The 22,404-nt window shown below is 43.7% G+C and overlaps 1 protein-coding gene across 1 annotated transcript in view; it reads right to left on the reverse strand.

Moving 5' to 3' along the window:
* HCN4 (hyperpolarization activated cyclic nucleotide gated potassium channel 4) overlaps window positions 1-9,874 on the reverse strand; it is a 95,699-nt gene extending 85,825 nt beyond the window's left edge. The window contains exon 1 of the mRNA XM_065847474.2: window positions 8,458-9,874. Coding sequence (XP_065703546.1) covers window positions 8,458-9,161 — 704 coding nt within the window. The 5' untranslated portion in view covers window positions 9,162-9,874. The remainder of the gene's footprint in view (window positions 1-8,457) is intronic.
* Window positions 9,875-22,404: the final 12,530 nt, after the last annotated feature.

Here is a 22,404-nt window from a genome sequence, read left to right on the forward strand (position 1 = left end):
ATGGGACACTGGGAATCCGTAAAGGAGAAGAGGATGTAAGTTTCCACACATGGAAATAAACCCAAAACCATGGAAGGGGAAGAAGAGCATTTGTCAGAGATGGTGATTTTCTTAATTCTTCCTTTTGCCTTGAGGTCTGCAAATCATCTCAGCTCTGCACACACCCAACAGCCTGGACCTTGTTCAGCCACAGGCCTCGTGCCATAAACATTTAGGGGTGATTTTTTTGTTGTTGTTTTTTAAGTTCCCAAAGATAAAAAGGAGCTGGCACCTTTCTTTTTGAGTGACATTCATCTGTAGGTAAATTGATTTAATAGCTTGTTAGAGTGCCAATTAGAACCAACAATAACTCAATTGACCTATAACTGCCTTGGCACCAACACAGCTTTTAAAAATAAGAGAAAGGAAGAAATCTGTGCTCTGGCAGAGATGAGAGCCCAGATAGCTGGTTTCAAAAGCAAACTGAGGGATTCATGGGCTTGCTAATGAGATGCTCATAACACATCAGAAACAAAGACAAATTTCAATGGTTTCAAGCTAAAATGACACTATGTTATCTGCAGACAAAGATCACTCTTTTATCTGTATAATAAATGGATTTCAGTGCAGCAGCAGTGACTCTACAGCAGAAAAAACTCGGTGCGACAGAAAGCACTAGCACAGCTACCTAACCAGAATAACACTGTACCAAACACTCCAGTTTACCTGCTTACCATAGCACTGAAAATTCCGGCACTGATTCTGTGTGTGCCTACTAATAAACACCTTTAGAAGACACATTTTTGCCTCAAATAAAATCTGGTTTGCATTAATGCAGTGGAGACTGTGCTTCTATACAAATTCATCATTTTAAACGTCTAGCTCCAAGGACACAGATATTTCAACTTCAAAAAATTTAAAAAAATGGGTAGAGTTTGTCTAAATATTGCTGGGCTGGTGGTCTTCAAGCATGGAAAGAGGGATCATGTGGAAGGGTTTTAAATTTCTAGGCAAAATGATCCATTCTTCAATCAAGAGGGAAAGCAGGGACCAAGAAAACAGATTGTTTGAAGAGTCAGAGGGACGATAGCAACTAAGAATATCTAGAAGGAGAGGAAACTAATTTGGGGAGATCCACCCAGAAGAAAAAAAAAACCTGAAGGGTAAGGATAGAGACTGGCAAGAGAGGAAATTGGACTAAATGAACTGCCAAGCACAACATACTGAAAGGAGAACATGGGGAGGGGGGTGGAGAAAAGAGGCAGTACTAAAAACTAAGGTGAGAATGAAAACAGTGACCACCTGAAAAGCTTGGTGTTGGGATCTAGGACCAGCCGGAGAAGAAAGCTACCACGGGAAGCCCAGAAAATGGAGATGGGCCTGGTGGGTTAGGAAACACGAACTTGAAGTGAGGGACGGAGAAAACAACAGGTTGGAGAGAGTGAGGCTGAAGGTGTCACACTTAGGTACTGAGGAGAAAGCAAGTGAGAGTTTGTAATAAGCAGGGTATGTTTCCCTTCAAAGCCTGGAGAGTAACCCAAGAATCTGGTGCATCGTCGTTCTTTTGCTGTAACTTCTTGCTACGGCCATTGCTTAATTCAGAGCAGAGGGTAGTGCAGCATATCCTCAAAAAGATCCCTACCTGCTAACAAACCCAGAGATGATATTATGATGAGGACGAGGACTGATTTCTTTTATAAAACCTTAACAACTGTACAAAGCCACTGTCTCAACAGTTAGACTGCAAAGTCAAAAGCGGAGGTTATGAAATAGCAGGACGGATGTTAGCTGTACATATATATTGTGTTACAGTCATTACATGATGCAAAACAGTTCTTCCCATAGAATCCGGGCCCCGTTCAAGATGAGAGGAAGGGCTCGAGGCAGATGTGTGCAGGAAAGAGATTTTCTATAGGAGCTCATTTCTTGCACAATCTGGAAGGTTTGCAGTAAGAGATAAGGAACTGCAGAACGAGATGTGATGGCTGAGGCAGATGAGCGGTGCCCTGGAGATTCCATCTCTGCCAAAAAGTTCCTGCAGAGGTGTCAGGCGAACCGCTCAATCCAAAACTGTAATTAGAACAATATTCTTAGGTGATGATTAAAGAGAACACTATGTCATTGTTTACAGCAATGATTTTTTTTTTTGCTATAAACAGATAAACTAACAAACAGAGGCTTGGGAAGAGGGTGGGTGGGATCGGCATGTCTGTTTCTCAGTCTGGCTGCTCACCAAGCCAGCCTAAGAAATGGTCCAAATCAGAACGTCTCAATCCTCTTCAAACACCCATTACCCTTAAAACAGGTAGTTATCTCTGTGCCCTTGTCTTCTGGGTCACAGGGATGTCTGATTCCTTGCTAAGCACCCACAGAGGAAGAACTCTGAACGTTAGATACGCCGCGTAATGCTGCGTACTTGGCAAAACAGGTCCTCAAACTGACTACACCACGCCAATGAATGTTTTTGACCTTAATCTCTAGGAGTCTGTGCCACCTCGCTATAAAATGGGGATGATGGTACCAGTTTCCTTACCCCTGGTGTCAGGAAGCAAAATGAACATTTTTTGTTGTTATAATTGAATATTTTTTAAGTGCCAAAGAAAAAAAAAAAAGGCCACAAGGAAATTAACCAGTATTTTGCAGAATATGATCTGAATAAGATGAAATAAATACAAGGAGAGACGGAGAAAATGTTACGCAGTTTTTCACAAAGGAACCATCCCTGTGTGCACTGAATGAGACATGGGCTTCTGCAGAAGAGATAATGTGTTCGTCTGTTGGCAGAGATTCATACAAAGGGCCTGAATTAAGTTTATGCAGAAGAACTTAATCACAGCACTTCCTTAAATCCTAGTGCTTGCTTTAGTATTTTTACTCCTTCATTTCACGTTCCTCACGTGAACATACACAAAAATACCGTAATTATATAGGATTATAGTCTTAAAACATATTCTGATGATACACTGAGGTGTTTCATTTACTGAAGCCTTTCTGTTTTCAAATGCTGCCCTTTGTAGCATCTGAACCTGTCTCATACGAAAAACTATATCCCCACACTGATTGTCTAGTGTGGAATTTTTTTATCCTTTGCCTCATGACGTGAACCAGGGCATGATGTCTGTGATAACCGGCCTGTAGATATGGACAGTATGGCTGCACTAGCTTGGTCTCCTTAGTTCGTCGTCACAAAACCGTGATGCTTCTCCTGATTTGTAGTCCACTAAAGACAACAGAGGTCAAATCCATGCTGTTTATTTGGATAAGCTCAAGACGTGGGCCCATGCGAGCCTCATGAGGTTCAAGAAGGCCAAGTGCCAGGTCCTTAAAAGGGGCCTATAAGAAAGATGGGGACAGACTTTTTAGCAGGCCCTGTTATGGTAAGACAAGGGATGATGGTTTTAAACTAAAGGACAAGAGATTCAGGCTGGAAACGAGGAAGAGATTTTTTACAATGAGGGTGGTAAAACACTGGCCCAGATTGGCCAGAGAGGTGGTGGATGCCTCATCCCTGGAGACATCCCAGGCCAGGCTGGACAGGGCTCTGAGCAACCGGAGCTGGTGAAGATGTCCCTGCTCATGGCCGGGGTGGTACTGGGGGAGCTGGGAAGGTCCCTTCAACCCAAACTGTTCTATGATTATCCCTCATATTATTCCTGTTTGGATCCCCTAGTTCTGCTTCAGCAAAACTGCCCTGGGAATCGGCAGGAAAAGTCATCTGCAGTAAAGACAGCAAGATCTGACTTCAAGAAAGCATCTCCCCTTCCTCAGCTATGAGTGTCCTCACATTATTCTGAGGCAACTGCCATCAGCATGAACAAGAGAAGAAGGCAGCCAAGCCTACAAGCTGCCTACCAATGAACCTGTGCCCGATCTACCCTTTGTGTTTGTTTCTGCTGAGAGGCACAGGTTCTGCTACTAACGCAACTGTTTCCCTGACCTTCAGAGGTTTCACTGAGCCAGAATTTCAATTTGCTGTACATAAGGCTCACACAATGGGTAGCTTTCATTTTCCTTTGCTATGAGCAGTGGGCAAGTCACAAGATCGGGGTTTGCCACTGTGGGCAGCATCTGAATGTGGGTAGGCATGAAGGGAGGCTGACACGAGCAGCAGGTAAAGAAAAGGGCGTTATTGTCTGAGAGCAGGGACAGCAACACCCACCCAAGTGAACTGCTGAAGTCCGTGAGCAATGCTGCATGCTTCACAAATTGTTTATCCTTCTAACAAAACAGTGCAAAGCTGACGAATGAAAACAATCTCCACAGACAGAGCAGCACTCCATGAGGCACTCTGGAAATCAGTTCTGCTCAGGAGAGCGGAAAAGGTAAACAGGCATCTTCCCCATTTCTGCTTAATCCCCCCAGTGCTATTTCATTTAGTATTTAGTACTGTGATTAGTAAACTCCCCCGATTCCCTACAAGAAAGCAGTCTGAACAACACTGCCTAGAAGTCCAGACATGAAGGGAAGCAAATGATTTTGTTCTTCAGGAATTCCCCGACTTTATACATCGCAGTTGAGCATCTATTTCTTTTGGTGCCACAGAAACCTCCCCAGGTTCCCAAGCAGATAGGGGGTTCTGGCGGAGGAAGCAAATGCAAAAGGGATCTGTTTGCAGACAAGTATTATAATTACGAGAGACCAGCAAAAATTCTAAAATCTGAAGTTGGGACTGTTACTGAGTGGAATATTTTCCATTGTTTTCAAGGAGGCAACGGCTTCTCTTTTCTCTGAAGAAGTTAATAGATTACTGGGCAGTGAATAATGTGCAGTTATATTTACATCCACTGTTTTGGTCCTTCAGATAGTGTATCTGTTCTCAGGCCTTTCTAAAAGCAGCATGCTACACTTTTTTGCAAGCCATTCTGGATAGCAGCGACAACCAATATGTTTTAGTCAGCTACAGACTAGATAGATCATTGTTTGTCTGGAATTTTTTGATTAAACCAATTTTCTTGGATCAATGCTTCCTCTAAGCAATAAGTTACAATTCTACCTACCCAGTGAAAAAGCTTTCAAAGTCACAGATAAATCTTGATCTAGGTAATAGTCCGGCTCTGCACGGATGTGCCATCAACCACAGATGCAAACAAGGAGCTGGCACATGCATCTGCACCTCAGCACAGGAGCTGGTATTCTTATTTTCATCAGAAATTGCTAAGATACCTTTTAAGTGCTTCTAGAACTAGTCCACTGCATTAGTCAGGAGTACTCAGGGGCACTGAGTTTGGTTTTTATAAAGGTCATTTGGCGTCTTTTCCCCTCACAATGGACTAAAAGCAGAAATCAACAGAGCTTTAATCTATATTAATCTGCTTTACTCTTGGAGGGTCATAGATTTGCCACTGAAATTAGCCATATTAGATGCTAAAATGATAATTTAATGAGACTATGATGAAAGCCTCTGTTCTATTCTAAACCAGGAACTCCTCTCACAGTGCAAAGGAGAAGCAGCTCCCTGAAGTTGGAGGAATTACACCAATGTCATTTCACAGCAGAATCAAGCTCCAGTAAATAGGGCTAGAGTGTTCAGTCCCAAGCTTCACATCTCAAGCTGCACTGAGACAGAAGCCACGAGGTCTGGAGCTCTACCAAAACACCTGGACATTCACCTCGTTCTCACAGGTGAAATTGGTTTCTCCAAAGAAGATCTGGGTCTAAATATTGAAATATTAACTTGAAACTTGTACACCAAATGCCGCTGCACGGCTTCGGTGACAGTGCAGGATCATGGAGACTCGTGCCTCTTACAACATCCTAACTCTCCAGAGTCTGCACCCATCTGTAACAAGGAGCCATCACGCATTGCACTGCGTAATTTGCAAAGCAGAAAATAAAAGTCCTTTGGGTCAAGGATATAGCTTTTGCAAATATTTTGGCAATATCTGCTCTTTGGTGCAATCTGCTGCATTTCAGAGGTCAAAAAATGTTACTCAGATTCATGTGAGTTGTTTCCAAGACAGATGCTTTAGTAGCATTCAGAGAAGGGGGGAATACAAAACCCGAACAGAATTTGGGGAAGCTCCCACTCTCCTCCTTCAAGGCAGCCCTTGTTCATAGGTCATTTTTCATGGAAGCCCACATGTTTTCTCTAAGCAGCATTCATATTCAAACAGATATGCTGCAAGTGACCTAGAAACCAGAGCGAACAAAGTTTCCCAGAAAATCCATGTACTGACCATACAGCAGCTCCTCCCGCTCTCCTCAGATGTCTCGCTGTACAATCAATACCACTGCCCCATCTGATGTCGATATACAGTAGGAGGGCAAAAGCATTTGTGTGCATCAGTTTAGAAGAAACAGCAAGGGGGAAGATATCAGCCTACCTGGAATCTGACCCCAAACAGAGAGCGTCTTGCACCAGGGCACACAGATCCAACTCACTCTGCTTTCTCTGCACAATTGCACAGCTACATAAGGGGAGGATTTTATTATTAATACTAACAAGTCATACATGCATTCGTATGTATCTGCACACACAGGAACATCTGAGCCTTAGCAGACTCAGTGTGGTCAGCTGGCTTGGGAGAGGCTGGCTCGCCCACGTATTTCATTCCTTTGTGTGAGACTGGGAGTAGCCCTATAGCCAAGTACCTCAGAAATGAAAACCTCCTAATTTATTCTGCCGTTTTAAGTAATAAGCACGGGTGCACTAGGAATCTTAAAGAAATGAACTCTTCAGACCATCTCACCTTGGGCAAGGTGGCCACCTCAGCGACTGCTACAGTCCTTTTACTGAAGTTTGCCAGTCTGCTTCTATGCTGAAAATGTAGTCATAAAGATGGAATAAACCCACTACACGGATATGTAAAAGATATGAAAACGGAACACTACTTCATCATGAATCCAAATATAATCCAGATATTAAATCCCAAACTCCTTGAGGGTGCGACACACAGGAAACACCTTGGTAGAATAACCCAAGAAAGCAGAGGAGTTAGTTTTTAACTCCAGACTTGGGGCAAATAATACAAAGATCTAGAGCTAAGAGAATGAAATTGGTTTTGTTCTTTATAAAGCTAATAACTCTCGCATTTCACTGTGTTTGTGAGGTACTACTTGATCACTCGCAACAGGGAGGCAATTTTATAGCCTTTTCAATCTGGGTTTCAATAAGATTCTATTTGCGAGGACTATGTATCATGATGTAGCTGCTGGAAACCCGCATGTGCTCGGTCAGCTGGGCGCTTGGGACACTCGAATGCACTGAATTCAAACGACAGTGCAGTCTTCCAATCCACGGAGCCTTCTAATAACATTTGTTAATCCAAGCAAATATCAAGGAATCTGCTCAGTGCCAGTGCTGAATCTTCTCAGCTTGTGGACTACTTGCTAAATCCATTAAAGGTAGTGCCAAAAGGTTTGGCATTTCTGGTTTTGGGCACCCAAATCCATCCCAAACTCCTTCCTGCAATTATCTTGCTAACTGTGTTTCAGGGAATAATGCAAGGTTTCTTCAAGAGTCCAAGAATTCAATAAAATCATGCAGTATGATAGATACATGTTTGAATAATGTTCTTCTACTGTGTGCTTTTAAATGTGAGACATAAGCCAGTTGTAATTAAAGTTGAAGCAATAAACCTTAGCCGTTGATTGCACTAAGTAATTAATTATTGATTGCAGTACTTTACATACATATTGCAGAGGACAACTCACCTGTGCAGTAGACAATACTTTACTCAGAAATATCCAAACACAACCCCTCTGCTACACAGAACTCTACAAAAATTGGCTCTAGGATTTACAAGTTAATTTTCTTATTAACCTTCATGGAAATGTTGCTGAGTGCAAGAAAACCATTGCTTTCATAAAGGCAATGTTAACTATTCCCTGTCCAAATGAATTTTGCAAATAAGAATTTACATCCGTAAAAGAGAGAATCTTTCTCGATAAGACTCTGAAGGTGTTAAACTCCTTCTTAATGATGCCGTTATCCCTGCACATACCAATTCCCCACAAGTGATGCTGCAGTAAGAAGCCGTACAGAACAGCAACGGTGGCAACATCCTTTCCTAACTCTTGGGGAAGGAGAAGGGAGAGGACTTGGAGGTACAGAAATGGGAACTGAAACATTAATCAACCAGATCATCTGTTCTGAACTGGAGACGTAGGACTAGTTAGGTAGCAGAGACGCTTTTAGGCTGGAGTTGCGCATCAGGTGGAAACATCTTTCCCCATTTACACTGAACTTATGGAGAGGCTTTCCCTTTTAAAAAGCCAAAGCAAAAGACTGGCTGTTGCTCTAAAAACACAATTTAAAATTAATGATAGAGTGAGGAATCTGAAATTAAGCTTGAAGAGAAATGAAACCTGCAGACTGTTTGACTAGTGCAGATCTCAGATGTGTCCTCCTCTGAGTAGGAAATGAATAAGGAAAGTTATGTCTGGGTGTGTGCTCTGTGCAGAAAGGTCTGAGATGGATATGGCAGGGGAAGGGGCAGGCCAGGTAGTTTTGAATGGTCCAGGAGGGGGGGATTGTACCTGAAGTCGCTGTAGGGATGGATGATCCAGAACCCGGCAGACTTAACCCTTTCCTGCTCCCTCTCCACGGCCTTCTGGCTGCCAAACATCCTCAAGGAGAATTTGTTGACCCCCGGCTGGAGCATGGCCCCGAATTGCCTCTGAATGAAACCGGTTTGGCCCAGTCTCTGCTCCTCATCTGGGGTGATCTGGTCGCATCCTCCACCTCCTTCCACTTTGATGGAGGTAGAGGAGCAAGCCCTGGGGGGCTGCTGCTGGGGCTCCGGCGGGGACGCCGGCGGTGGGGACGCTGGCAGTCCCTGCTCCAGCTCCCCGCTGCCGGGGGGGCTTTTGTCCTCGCAGGGGGAGGCCGGCTCCCCTTCCCCACCGATCAGCCTCTTCTCCTCGGCCGCGTCGTGGAGGTGCCTGCTAGTCAGCGAGGACAGGCTCCCTTTGAAGCGGCGGCAGTCCCCGTTGGTGCTGGTCTTGGCACTCTTGCTGCCGGCTTCCGTCTCCAGGAGGCCGGGGTCCCCTCCTCTGCCGGGGTCTCCCCCGAGCGCCCGGGTGCTCCCAGCAGAGGGCGAGGGCAGCGGCTTCAGCCTGATGCTTTTCCTCCGGGTGTCCTTGTCGCTGTCTTCCTCCTCGTCCATGATCGACGCCTTGGGTCCTATCTGCTGGGGCAGGCTGTAGAGCCTCTTGCGCATAGAGGGGGGCAGCTTGTCCATGGCCGGTGCTGCTGCTGCTGCTGCTCGGTTAGAAGGAGAGACCCCCCCCCGCTCTGCCCAAGGAGGGGAACTGTCACTGCCCCCAGGCCCCTGCCCCCAGCTCAAGGGGCTGAAAGGACCACAGACTGGCGTGTCATCTCCTTACCAGACTGTGGTATCCACAGGCTCTGCATCCAGAAGAAAAGGGAAAAAAAATAAAAAGAAGGAAGGCAAAAAAGCACCCCCCTTCCTCTGTTGTCCCGATTTGGCTACTTGCTGCTTGTCTCCCCTTGGTGAGTGTTACTGCAATCCCTGTCTGCTCCAATCCAGCGCACCGGGCAAGAAGTCTAGAGGAGAGCCACACACTTCTGGCTGGAAGGCGAGGGAGGGCGGCAGCAGCGGCAGCAGCCGCCTTGCCATGTTGGCTTCGAGATGCAAATGTGCTGGATCTCCCGGCGGGCAGACATCATCCGGAAAGCCAAGCTCAAGCCCGGTTGTCTCCAAACTCCTCAATCTGCCGGCCAATAACACAATGAACTGCAACCTGCAGCAGCCACCGCTTGCTTACATCACTGTCATCACTTATTCCTCATGCAGCCCCAGCTCCTGGGAATATTCATGAAGCGATCCCGTTCTATTGGGTTGCCATAGGAGCGACTACTGCACGCAGGCTCTGCCTACCTGAGCCAGCACCCAGGCTTCTTAAAAGGGCAACGCCTGCCTGCCAAGGGTGTGTGGGGATGGACGGCGCCGCATCGCTGCTGCTGCTGCCGGGCTGCAAGGACCGCGGCGCCCTGGCGCTGCACAACTGCTGAGCTTAAGTCACTCGCGGCTCGGCTTTGCTGCCAGGCTTAGTGTCAGCCTCGGCTTAACAGCAAAAATTAGCAGGCAGTCGTGAAATTTAAAAATAGCAGCAGCATAAACATTGAAATAAAAAAGACTACGAAGATTGCTTTTAGATGCTGATGATCCTTTCTCCTTCGGGAGTCGTAGCTGCTTTGTTGCGGGTTTGCTTGTGAAGCCCCAGGGGGTTTTTGTGGGAAGGGGCGAACCCAAACCTAAAGGAAAAACAGCGGTTCACCTTGAAAATCTCAGCTGCATGCAAAGCAGGGGTGTGGGGACTGGTTTTTTCGAGCAGAAGTTTGCCTGCTGGGAAATACGTCGTGGTTTGTACCTGTCTGCAAACCACTGAAGGTTTGGAACATTTCTTTTCCCTCTGCTGCTTTCCTTCCCCATTACACATGCAAACCGCTACTATTTCTCCCTGCGGGGTTGGATCTGTAGAAGTCATTCAGAAAAAAAAAAAAAGGCAGCATCTCCAAGAGCTCCCCCGCTTGATTGCGGGAGGCTGGAAGGGGATGGGAAGGAGGAGAGCGGGGATGCCAGGGATGGGAAGGAGCAGAGCGTGGGCTCTCCCCACCCACCACCCGGGAAACCCACTTCCCAGTGGGCACCTGAGTCAGCACTTTGTGCAGCTCAGCCTCGGCTTAGGGAAAATAACAGCTCTGGCTGGGAACACTCCTGCCTTAGGCTGCTGGCTGGGATAGATTTCGTGTAATAGAGGCCAATCAGTGAGGGGGGAAATTAAAAAAACAAGGCTAAAAATCAGGTATTTCCCTACCTTTTGTTATTTGAGAGGGTGTTTTTCGGCAAAAAGAGGTGGCAATCAGTCCTGTCCTATCCTACGCTGCTTATTCTGTTATGTTTAAGAAGCTCCTAGACTGATAAACTAGTTTAAATTACTTCCTACTGTAAAGCCTTTGAAACCAGTGGAATTGAGAATCTGTTTAGCCATGCATATATTTTTGCACAGATTCAATATGTGAGGCTTTCTATAATGTTTATTGGTTTTATATACTTTAAATTGTGCCTCCTAGGAAAAAGAAACCACATGAACTGTGCAGACAGGCAAGGAGGCTGAACACAGGCAACAAATGCCCTCTGTGAGCAGCAAGGAAATCCTCACCCCATCTCTTCGCTTCTGCTCCCATCAGCAAATATCCACCTTTGCAAATATCCACCTTTTCCTTTCCAGGAGTCACCTGTCACTGGCCTAAGGCAACTCTGCCATTTAAAGCAGCAGGAGGTTACTTAAGCTCTTACTTCAAGGTAATGCAACCATCAGCAGTGATTTCACCACTCAGACAGGACATGCTTCCTCACCTTTGCCTGCCCTCTCACTCAAATCCTTTCTCTGAAATATTCACCTGCTCCCCTTCTCCTCCCACCTCCTGGCACAACCGGGACACTTGAAATACTCTCCAGTGAAGCTACCCAGTGGAAATATTCTTTAATATTATTGTTTTCATCACAACTTCTGGTAGCAGCAGCTTTTCTGGGGAAATAGATCTCTATTTTGAAATGCTCCTGTAGACTAGATCACGTGAACTAAGCCACTGATAGCATTAAAGGTCTTTTTCCTCTTCTTCCCTCCTCCAGACGCTGGGGATGCTGAGGTGTAAGCACTTCTGTGCCTCAGCTGCAATCAACTGCCTTCCAAAAGGATGCGTTTTGATTAATGAGGTGCATAACATCTGAAACTGATGCAGCTTCTTAAACACAGTCCCTTATGTTCCCAGAGAATGACAGAGCAATAAAGGACGTGCTCAAGGAATCAAGCTGTTCGTCCTCTTTCAGCTATAGGTATTCTAGCCGGCTCCCGGAAAATACCCACACTATTTCCTGGCCTATCTGGGATTATTCTCTGAGCTCTGCCTTATTTGATGACACAAAGAAGATTCTCTTACAGCCCTGAAGTGGGGAAAGAACAGAACGGAGCATCCAAGCAGCAGAATGCTCCTTTATCACTTCTGTAGCTGGGAAAGGACATTCTCAGGTGCAAAGACTGAGTCAGGCTGACTAGCACACTGCTGCACAATCACAGAAGCACAATGGTATCCTCATGCCCACAATCCTGCCTGGCACTTCCCAGCCACCAGTTTCCAGTCGATATATGATGCAAATGATTCCGTGGATAGAGCGGAGGGGCTTTAAGTTATTTTTTTGAGACCACGTTTGTTCACCTTTACGTCTATGTATAAAGCATGAAGTTTCACTTCAGTATCACACCTGCTTTGAAGCAATTTTTCGAGCACATCACTTCAGCAAATATTATAGTCCCATTTAGAAAAAAAAAAAAACACGCTGAAATAAGAGTGTAAGTGCTGTACTGAATGTAGGCCTCGTCCGGCAGACAGCCCAAAGGGCATTCTTGGGTAGTTCTGTCTCTAAGTGTGGGTTACTAAACACTTGTAAAAACTTGGCTCCAGAGTTACAGCAACAACACCCAGTGGAAGTTTTAAAGTCCTTAAAATGGAATGACAATTTTGTGTCCAGAGACCTTGAAAGCAATGATACTTTATTTGAGAGCCTTCCAAGAACTAAGTGCAGGAGGCTGGGAATTATCCTTGTCTAACAGTATGAAACTACTATCATGGACATTATTTATTGTTGGCACTATGGCAGTGCTTTCCATGTCAGCAAATGGACCTTTATAGGCACATTTTTAGAACATTTCAGAAAAGCTAGGACTGTTGTAGGACTGTCTTGCCTATCATTGGCTGCACAGTACATTCAGAAATGCTATAGAGAACCCACCTGCTATAAAAAGGGAGAAGTGTTTTTGAGGGAAACTATCTCCTTTTTAATAATATTTGTCAGATATTGATCCAAGAATTGGCATAGATACAAAGGGAATGGATTTAGTAGGGAGAATGCAGGTACAGCAGCCAAAGATTGATTTGTTTCTTAGGGGATTTTGCCAGCTCATATATACATATATAAATATGTGCTAATACATGCGGTGCTACTTTAATAAAAATCCAGTGCTGCAATGCAAATGTGAAAAATCACATTCCTAATGAGCTCGGGACTTTAGAAGAATAGACTGAGAACCATAAAAACTGATATCCTCTAGCTTAGGGTACAGAATGCAGCATCACAAGCTTTCTGCACGTTGGCCTGTTACAACCACATTTGTTTGGGTCAGAGTTTCAATCATCACCCTTGAAAACTTGGATTCTCAGATAAAAAAAGGAGTCAACAAACATGTGGTATAGATTGGAAGAACGGGAGCAAGCCCTTTCAAAGCTGCCTATTGTTCCTAGCAGGCAGCAAGGAGCTCATAATTGGCATTTGAAATTCATGAAATATTCAATACTACAAAACAGGTGAAATTCTACCTCAGAGTTTTAGCGGTAGAGTCGGCACTTGCCGTCTCTGCAGCTCATGTCATATCTAGAAGATAATAAAGAAATAATCACCATAAATACACAAATTCTACCCCCCGCCTCACCTCTATTAATTACCAAAGTGTGCTGTCACACTTGTACTCGTTGAAATTCAGCTGGCTGAAACCTATTTAAGGTACAGACAAGAGGGCACCAGAGCATCTGGCCAGAATAAAGAAACAGCTGAAGGATGGGAAGCGGGATCCATGGCAGGATGAAGGAGTCAGGGAGCCAGACCGGAGGGCAGGGGGACAGGGAGGAGTCCCACAGAGCGGGACGTCAGAATGGAAGGGAGAAGTTCTGCTGTGCAAGAACTGGTTTGGGTTGGGTGAAAGAACGATTCAAAGTCCATCAGTGGGAGCAGAGAGATACTAAACAGATCCCTGACAACAGCAGACTGTGGAGCCTGGCAAGAGAGGCAGCGGCAGGAGACGAGATACACAACAGGACAGGAAAGCTTGAATCAGGCAGTCCTTGGAAAGCTTCATTCATTGCAGTGGTAAACGAATCTGCAGCAATCCCACTCTCCTCACCCAAGATGAAAATACAGCACTTGGTGGGTTACTGGGAACGTGCTTATAAATAAGAAACAGCTATGCCGCTGCACTTCAGAAAAGGAAATGTTATCCAAAGAATCAGCCGTGTTGGTTATCTATGGAAAAAAGATACAGACTATGCAGAAAATAAACCTCTGAGGTTTTCAGGATGTTCAGACGTTTGGCAAAAGCTGGTAATCCACACTGGAGCAAGTAGCTAAAAATCACGGCTAGAAACAGATTGATGAGCAGGAGCATCTCGCCACCTGACCTTTAATATTCCTCACGGAGAACAAAAAACTTAATAGAAACAGAAAAAAAAGAGGTAATGAGGTATGAAGCTATGAGAAATTACACAGAACCTGAGAAGCTGCTGAGATGAGAGCAACTATATGATTTAGTCACAATTACTTTTAATTTACAAAGTATCTACATTTTTACATTATGGTCTGAACTCTATCAATGAATTTTCCAATATTCACATTGTAATGCTCATATTAAGCTTGTATCTTGGACTTCAAGAAAACTTGCCTTCCAAATGTATAATGCCATCAAATTTCTATTTAAAACCTGAGCACTAGCTTATTTTTCTACCCTCATCTGGAATTATTCAGGAGAAGGTTGAGAAAGGATGGGGAGGTTTGCTCAAGCCGGATCAGTTCAGTGACTATCAAAAGACTCTCAAAATAGTGCCTTTCACCAGCATTTAACGAGCTGTAGCTTCACAAAGAATAATGGATCCCTCTTCACAAGTCTGTCCCCAACGATGTGTCTTCCGTCTACATGAACTGTGCTATTTTTGATGATCATGCAGTGCTGGATTCAAGGGGAAATGTGTTGTTGACTCCAGCAACAGTAATGGCAGCCTCCAAGGCTGGGAAGTGTGGACTCTGCCCCTGGTGAGCTGAATCGTCGAGCAAATCAAACTAACTCAACATCTTGCTGTTGATGCAACTGCAAACCAATGCTTTGCAGTCATGCCACCTGTCAGACATTCAGACCCCTCCGATTTAAGAACTCATCATCCTAATGGATGTATCTTAACAACACTGCTGAAGACAGGCAGAAGATTTAAACATTTGAAAGAAGAGACTAATTAGAAACAAGATGCTCTGTGAGCAAAATGGCTATGAAAGAAATGTTCCATAGATTTGTACCTTGTGACCAAAGTCCAATGGGCAGGATTCAATACAAACTTTTCCTCTGTAATTCATAATTGTACTGTCATCCATGGATTCCCTGATGTGTAGTAATTTATGATGCCAGTGCTGTAGGCTGCAGCAGCTTTGAGTAGAAGACTCTCAGAGGTCCCTTCCAACCTAAATTACACTTTAATTCTATGACTCAACAGGAATTCTCTCTTTACTCCAGCTACCTACATTCACAAACGTGTAGGAAGATTTTATCTTTAAGATAAAATCGCTCTGTCAAATTTATTTTAAATGATCAAACAGGTTGAAATATTAGTAGGAGGGAACTGACAGACTGATGGATACAAAGCACGACTGTATAAACTTCATTTCCTCAGGTAAGCAGCTAGAAGCCATTTCACGATTTTGGAGAGCAAACTCAGACATTTTCGTGCTTATTCATGATTTCTGAACTCCTGAACATTGCAAAATTGCAAAAACAAGTTTAGTCTGCATGTCTAAGCAATACGGCAGTAGAAGAGCTCCAAGCAGAGGATCCTAGTTTATCACTACCCCTTACACATCCCCTGGTCACGCACGACCCACAGCGGGATGTTTCAGGCAGTCACCCGTCTCACTCAGAACTGCAACGGAGTAGAATTCCACTGCCAACAAAAACAAGGCTGAAGGCAAGGGAGATACAGTATTTCTGTCTGCATTTCATTCCTTATTGGCATAAGTGTAATATATTCTCTACAACCAAGCAACCCGGCTAGGCCAGTCTGAATCTTCGAGACGTTCCCATTAGCGCGGCAGAGAAAAAGAGCCATTTGTGCCACCACCACGTCTGCTGCTCAGCCACAGTGTCTGCGCCTGTCAGCAATGCCGAGTGCGTCGGTGAGCCAGCAGATAAGGGAAGAGGCTTCACTTGATAAAGCTACCAATAATTATAGGAGCTTTAAAAAAAGATCTCCTCTCTATGGCCTTTCCTTTTAGAAACCAGCCCTTTAGTGATACTGCATGTAACTCGCTCAACACCAGAGAGATCTTGTGGTTATCCTAAATCTGGATATTGTTTCCTGAGTTTGAGCATGTCTATGTCTACATATGCACGTTTGTGTTTGTGCTAATCAAGCTTTTACCTCAATTTGGCATCAGAAAGCACTCTAGGTCCATTTTGGGCCTCTGTCATATGTTAGTTTTGTTTAATTGTGTTACTGAAGCATCTAGAAAATTCTGTTGATACCAAAGCCCCAGCAGAGGAAGGTAGTCCAGCCCCAGTCTAAACAGCAGAGAACAGAACGCAGCAGCAGAGTAAATCTCCTGGTCGTCAAATGCCAGTTCAGTGCTGCGTGTTTCCTTTTTGCTTGTTTAGTTTTAGCAAAAGCTTTGTTGAGAAGAGCTAGAGCAGGGAAAAAAGACAAAGAAGGGTGGATCCAAAGCAGAAGAGAAAAAACTAAGAACATGGCAAGAGTGCAGGGACAGAATTGTCTCCATTGCATTCAACTTTCTGTATGAAGTTGTGCTGCAAATGTCACCGTTGTGGACAGCATGACCTCCCATTATACACTTCTTTATGGTTGTTCTTATTCTCAAGCTACGGAGCTGACAATTCTGAAAACATTATCTTTACCAAAAAGTGAATTTTAATTTTTTTTGGAAGTTGAAGGAAAACCTGCTGGTTCTGGCAACAAGAAGGTTGTATGTGTAGAAGAGAAAACCAAGAAAATGCACTTTTCCTTTTTTAAAATGGTATTTTAGGAACTAATGTATTACCCAAGAGCCTAATAATAAAATGAGATCTGGACTTCCTAATAAAAAGATATGCAAACGTTGTACACTTGACAAAGATTAAACACCCAGTAAACCCAGAAAGTTCATTCAGCGTTTGCTTATCTGTGCCTCTCCTTCCCTGGCTGCTCCTTGTCAGCCACATCTATTCAGCCTGTATGCCCTTGTACTAATTACTATCTATCACGCAGGCATCTCCCTAGTTCTCAGGCATCCAGACTAAGGACTAAAGCATTTATCTTGCAGAGTGCCACACGAGCTGTCCCCGATTAAACACTGTCAGATGCTCGGATGTTCCTCTGCACAGGCAGGAGTGACCAGCCCTGCCCCACGCTGTGGCAGTTCCACAAGTCCACCCAGGGACTCCCCGTTGATTAATTTTCACAGCCTGTGCTTTCATTTATTTTCAACATTCCGCTGACCTTTGTGTAAGAGTTTAAACAAAGCTCTACAGACATTTGAGGCCATTGCTTTGATAGTATCAGTTCATCATTGTATAAATTTGTCTCAGTGGATGGTCGTCTTGTGTTCGTGTGTGTGTTTTTGTGAAGGGGAGGGATTCTGCTCACCCGGCTCTTCTGTGAATACTGACACTTCTTCAGTGAAATCAATGAGAAAACTTCACACTGCATCTAATGTTATTGCTCTGTGCTGTTTAACGCAAGGGTAGGACAATACACAGCAGTTCTAGATGCTGCTTCCTGGACTCTTTTTTCCCTCTTCTTTTTAGACAATGCACTTTCCTGTGTGATTTGTAGAAACCTTCCTGGGAGCAGGACCAGAAGTCAGGCCTGCCTGTTTTTCCCCTAAACCATTAGCTGACAGAATCATACTCCCTCCTGTGCTCTCCTACCGACTGATGGAATCTTAAATCTTCTGTTCAATGAAGCAACTTCACAAAGATGCTTCCTGTGGGACACTTGGGGAACAGGAAAGTAGCATTTGCTTCACCAGCTGCAGTTTAGGAAATAAGAGTGAGAACTGTTCTGATTTAAAAAAAAAAAAAAAAAGGTTTACATGCAGCCCTGCACATGGCTGAACTGTGGTGAGATGATAGGGAGAAGCACTTTGCAGCTACTTGATGTTGTCAACGTTCCCTTCCTGGCTGGCTTGCGTTCTGCTCAGCACACAGGCTGGCCCATAGGTTCCTATGGTCTCCCAGAAAGTTCAAGCAAAAACCTATTATTTCTGCTTGCTGCTCCTGTAAAGAAAAAACTGTTTATGCACACACATACATATTAAAAAAGTAGCTTAGTAAAGCAGACCTAGACACTGCAATCGTTCTCTCCACCTGCTCTCATAGAGGGATGTCAGACTAAACAGTGCCATGAAGCTGGCGACATCTCAGTGCACACTCTACCCCAGATAAAGCACTTCAGGTTAAAGAACAGCAACAACAAATACCACCTTCCCTCTTCTGAACAACTTCACATCATAGCGGATGCTCCACAGGCTGCTGTTCCAAGTCTGCTAGAAGAAAAAATGTATCTATTATTAGCCACTTCTGTGCTTGTTAAGAGTTGTCTTTGTTTTTTACCATTCTCAAAACCCTTCACAAAGCCCAGTTTCAGTGGAGCAACAAGACTTCTACTTCCTTGGATTTGCAGGTTTCACTTAACAGGATTAGGTGTTAGGATTTATTTAGCAATGTGTGGTGATAAAAATACCCAGTTCATGAGTAACAGGGGGAAAAGCTCACCATTTTGTTGTTGCTTTTCTGAATTCAAACTTCTCAGCAGGGGAAAAGGTTCAAATCAGGTGTTTGCCACCCACAGTTTTCAGTACTAGAGAATGCTTAACTTTTTCTAGCTGGGAGAAGTCTGGAGCAGAATAAATAGAGAAGACTGAGTCTTGCTGTGAGACCAAAAGAATGTGAGATTCAGAATGACTTGATCTTCCCATCAAAGCTAGGGCTGACACAGAATTATGTTAAAACATCTTCCTGGGACTTTAAGTAGTCTGAAGACTTTGCTACCCTACTTCAGCTTTTCCTAAGAGGCAGATCCATTAGTCTAAACTAGCTAGAACATGTAGCCCTCAACCATGCATTTACTCCCTGCTCTATAGGAGGGTGGTATCAGAGCTGCTTTGGTGATTCTGTCATTCTCCTGTTTCTGGAAGGCCTCCCCAGTGCAGAAGACACTCAAAAGGTGGTCAAACTGGGCTCAGGACTGTCCTTGCCACTTGTGGTAGATGTTAGCACCAAATCTAAGCTGAAGATCCTGCTCAGTGGAAAAGAACTGTTAGACATACTTTAACAGAAAAGATCCTGGGAGTCTAATTTTTTTTTTTTTTCTTTTTTAGTCAAGCAAAGGGAAGTATAAGTAATTATTTGATAATAATCTTTAAGTACCCACATGGAGAGGTGGAGACCTGAACACAGAGGAATCCTCATACTAGCAGACACAGTTGCAAAAGTTATGCTGCCTGGAAGCTACACACGTTCAAGCCAGAATGAAGTTAATAATTTTTAATGCTGAGGGCAACTGACCTCTAGATTAACATGATGAAGTTTTTGTAGATTCTCTGTCGCAGGAAATTTAAAAAACAAGATTAGATATTTTTTATAAAAGATCTGCTTTAAACTCAATCCCAGATACTAGACTTGAATCTGCAATTAATTTGGGTTAGTCCTTCATCACATCACACAGGATGTGGAAAACTGGGAAAGCAAATGACCACTAATAGTGGCTAGAATGCTCACACCCTCTTCTGGGTCATTTCTGAATATGCTGAACTGCCTACACCCCAGCACAAATCCCTAAAGAACTCTGTTGAACTCTCCTTCTAATGTGAGGCTCGAAAATTTACCATCTGTTTCTGTTGTCTACCCAACTCCTTACCCGTGCTAGGACCTTCCCTTATCCTCTTTAGCTGCTTAGTTTCCTCAAAAACTTACTTGCCAAAGCCTTTTCAGAATTCAAATGAACAATATAAATCAGATCACCCTCGCTCCATTTCTTAATGGCTCGTCAAAGATGTCCGAGAGGTTTGTAAACTGTTAGGACTCCTCTTTACAAAAGCCACTTTGACACTTCCCAAGTAGACTGAACTAGATCATATTTATCCAAGTTTGTGTCCTGTAGGAGGTTTCTGGTTTTAGTTACAGTGGTCTATTCGACTGTTAAATATTTCCTTCTAAATTGGAAAGCCATTAACAGATTTTGTTGTGCTGCATTTTTAATAGGATCGCAGCATACTCTTGATGGAACTCCTAACATGCCTACATGGAAAATGACAGCGTCATATGGCCTTTGGGTCATTGTCCCCCAAGGGTTCACACACACTTGTCTGATGCTTGTGCTCATATGAAATGGGAGTACATACAGACTTGTTCGTCTTTTATGGGCTGAGTACTGAGAGTTTCTACCAGGCTGGACCATCGCAATTTCAGTTTCAATATGGACTCGCTTCAAAGAAAGACTCACAATGATCATTTTTCTGTAGAAAATGAACGCAAGATAACAAGATTTCCCAGTCTGTGTAACTATACTGCATGGACTTCCAAGTGCAATGAAGTCAGCTTGAACCTTTCATGTTTTATTAATGCCTTGTAGCTAAGTGAAATGACTAATAAACTGGCATTTTATAGAACGGGATGGAGCCATTCAGAAGACAGAATACTAACTAACCATTCATTTACTAAGCTCCCTCTAGCAGTTTTTCAGTATACATAGAATGAAAATCATGGAGCTACTGAAATAAGTTCACTCTACCTTGCACCACAGATGCTACTTAACAGTAGGTGCACAAATTCACTCCAGCACTTTCTGTCTAGTTTTGGTGTAGGGAAAAGGAGGAAAAATAGTTACCTTGCCCAGATTACCACAACAAAGTCCATGCTGGCTCCAGAATTAAAGAGCTGGAACAGTCTCGCTGTCACTTCCTAATTGGTAGTCACCATTCTGCAGCATATTATAAAGGAAGAAAGTTTAAAAGCTAAAGATCCCTCAAAATCCAAATTAGTTTGAAGGGTTCTTTCCTTATAAATCCACTCTTTCATTGTAGTTCCTCTTTACAAAGGGACCAAAGAGAGAGGATTTCCTGAAACAGGGGAAAAGCAGATGGAAGCGCTCTTAGATCTGTGTTTTCCCCCGGAGAGAATAGGAAATTCACACATACTATCACTCCCATGTGCACTACTGGGACAATGCTGATTGTCAGTATTTTCTTCTCCACTAAAAATTAAAAGAGAAAAAACATATGCACTGCTTAATTTTCTAAGCAAGGCACATTTGTAGTGTGTCGAGCTGCTAGTCTTTGTGACTGTTCACTGAAGCAAGTTTTAATGCTACATGAGACGCAATCAGTAAGAGGCTCACTACAGAGAATCTAACAGATTTCACCTCAGCAAAGCAGTGGCAGGGCAGAAACCAAAATTTACAGAATTTCCTAATTCGTCATCCCATAATCAGTCCATTGGAACAAGCTATTTCTCTCCATTTGTGCTTGTTCAACACTGTCTCTTAAACCCCAAATCCAGCTGTTGTCACTGAACTCAAAGCAGCTTTTGTTAAGCATTTCCCTAAATGCATTCCAAAACATGTTGTTTGCACTAAACCTGATCTTCCAGCTGCCAGACCACTGAAACTAGAACAGCCCACTTCAATTTCCATCTGATATGAATGTTCTAAGGAGACATTTCTGACCAAAAAGAAATCACTGGCTGGAACTTTATGACTAGATAGTCTCACTTTTTTATTTATTTTTTTTGTCAATGTAGAAGAAAAGAGGTGACAAATGCAGCATGCAAGAGATTGTACTGCGTTATTCAGATGGCCTCATCCACCTTTGACTCCTGTGCTGCAGATATCATACAATGTCGAGTATAGGGTTAGGAACTAGAATATAAGACAAATAGAGCAAGTGGATTTAAAAGAAAAAAAAGAGAGAGAGACAAGGCTTGTAGTCAGAAAAGGTAGCAGCACTGCTGTTTCAAGGTTGTTCTGCATTTCAGATCAATAACAATGAGCAATCTCCCTGGCAAAGTCAGCTAAGGTCTCTGAGCCTCCACCAACAGCCCCCTGGGTCTCCCTGCTCGTATCCAGCTGGATGCACCATGGGCCACTTCTGCACGTGAACATTGCTGACCGCATACTGAGAAAGCTGATGAGAAGACACAAAATCGGAGAGCCTTCCTGAGGTAATGAAACGGGGATCCTCAAAGCCTGTGTGGCCTCTGTTGAACTGAAACATGCCGCAGTCAATGGGAATCATTCTGTTAGAAGACAGTTGATATCTTTTTGCCCTTGACAGAGGTCAATTTGGAAATGCTCGAGGTGTGTGTTTCCCAGAAGGAATGGCAGCACATGCATGACACAGATTTATGCTTACAATTCCAATAATTCTGCCTTCTTGAATTCAACCCTAAGTGTAGTGTGCCTCACTGATGATTTAGAGCATTTCATTTACCGATCTTATTTTACTTTTCCTGCAATTTCACCCCTCTGATCAGATCTTGCCAGCGGGTTTTCATTATCAAATAGGTGGGTTTTTTTAAATGGCACAATTGCAAGTCATCATCATAAATAGCAATCTTCATAACTCATCTGAGCACTTTACGTTCTTGTCATGTCGT

The sequence above is a fragment of the Patagioenas fasciata genome, chromosome 12, assembly GCF_037038585.1.
Source record: "Patagioenas fasciata isolate bPatFas1 chromosome 12, bPatFas1.hap1, whole genome shotgun sequence".
Taxonomy (NCBI): Eukaryota; Metazoa; Chordata; class Aves; order Columbiformes; family Columbidae; genus Patagioenas; species Patagioenas fasciata.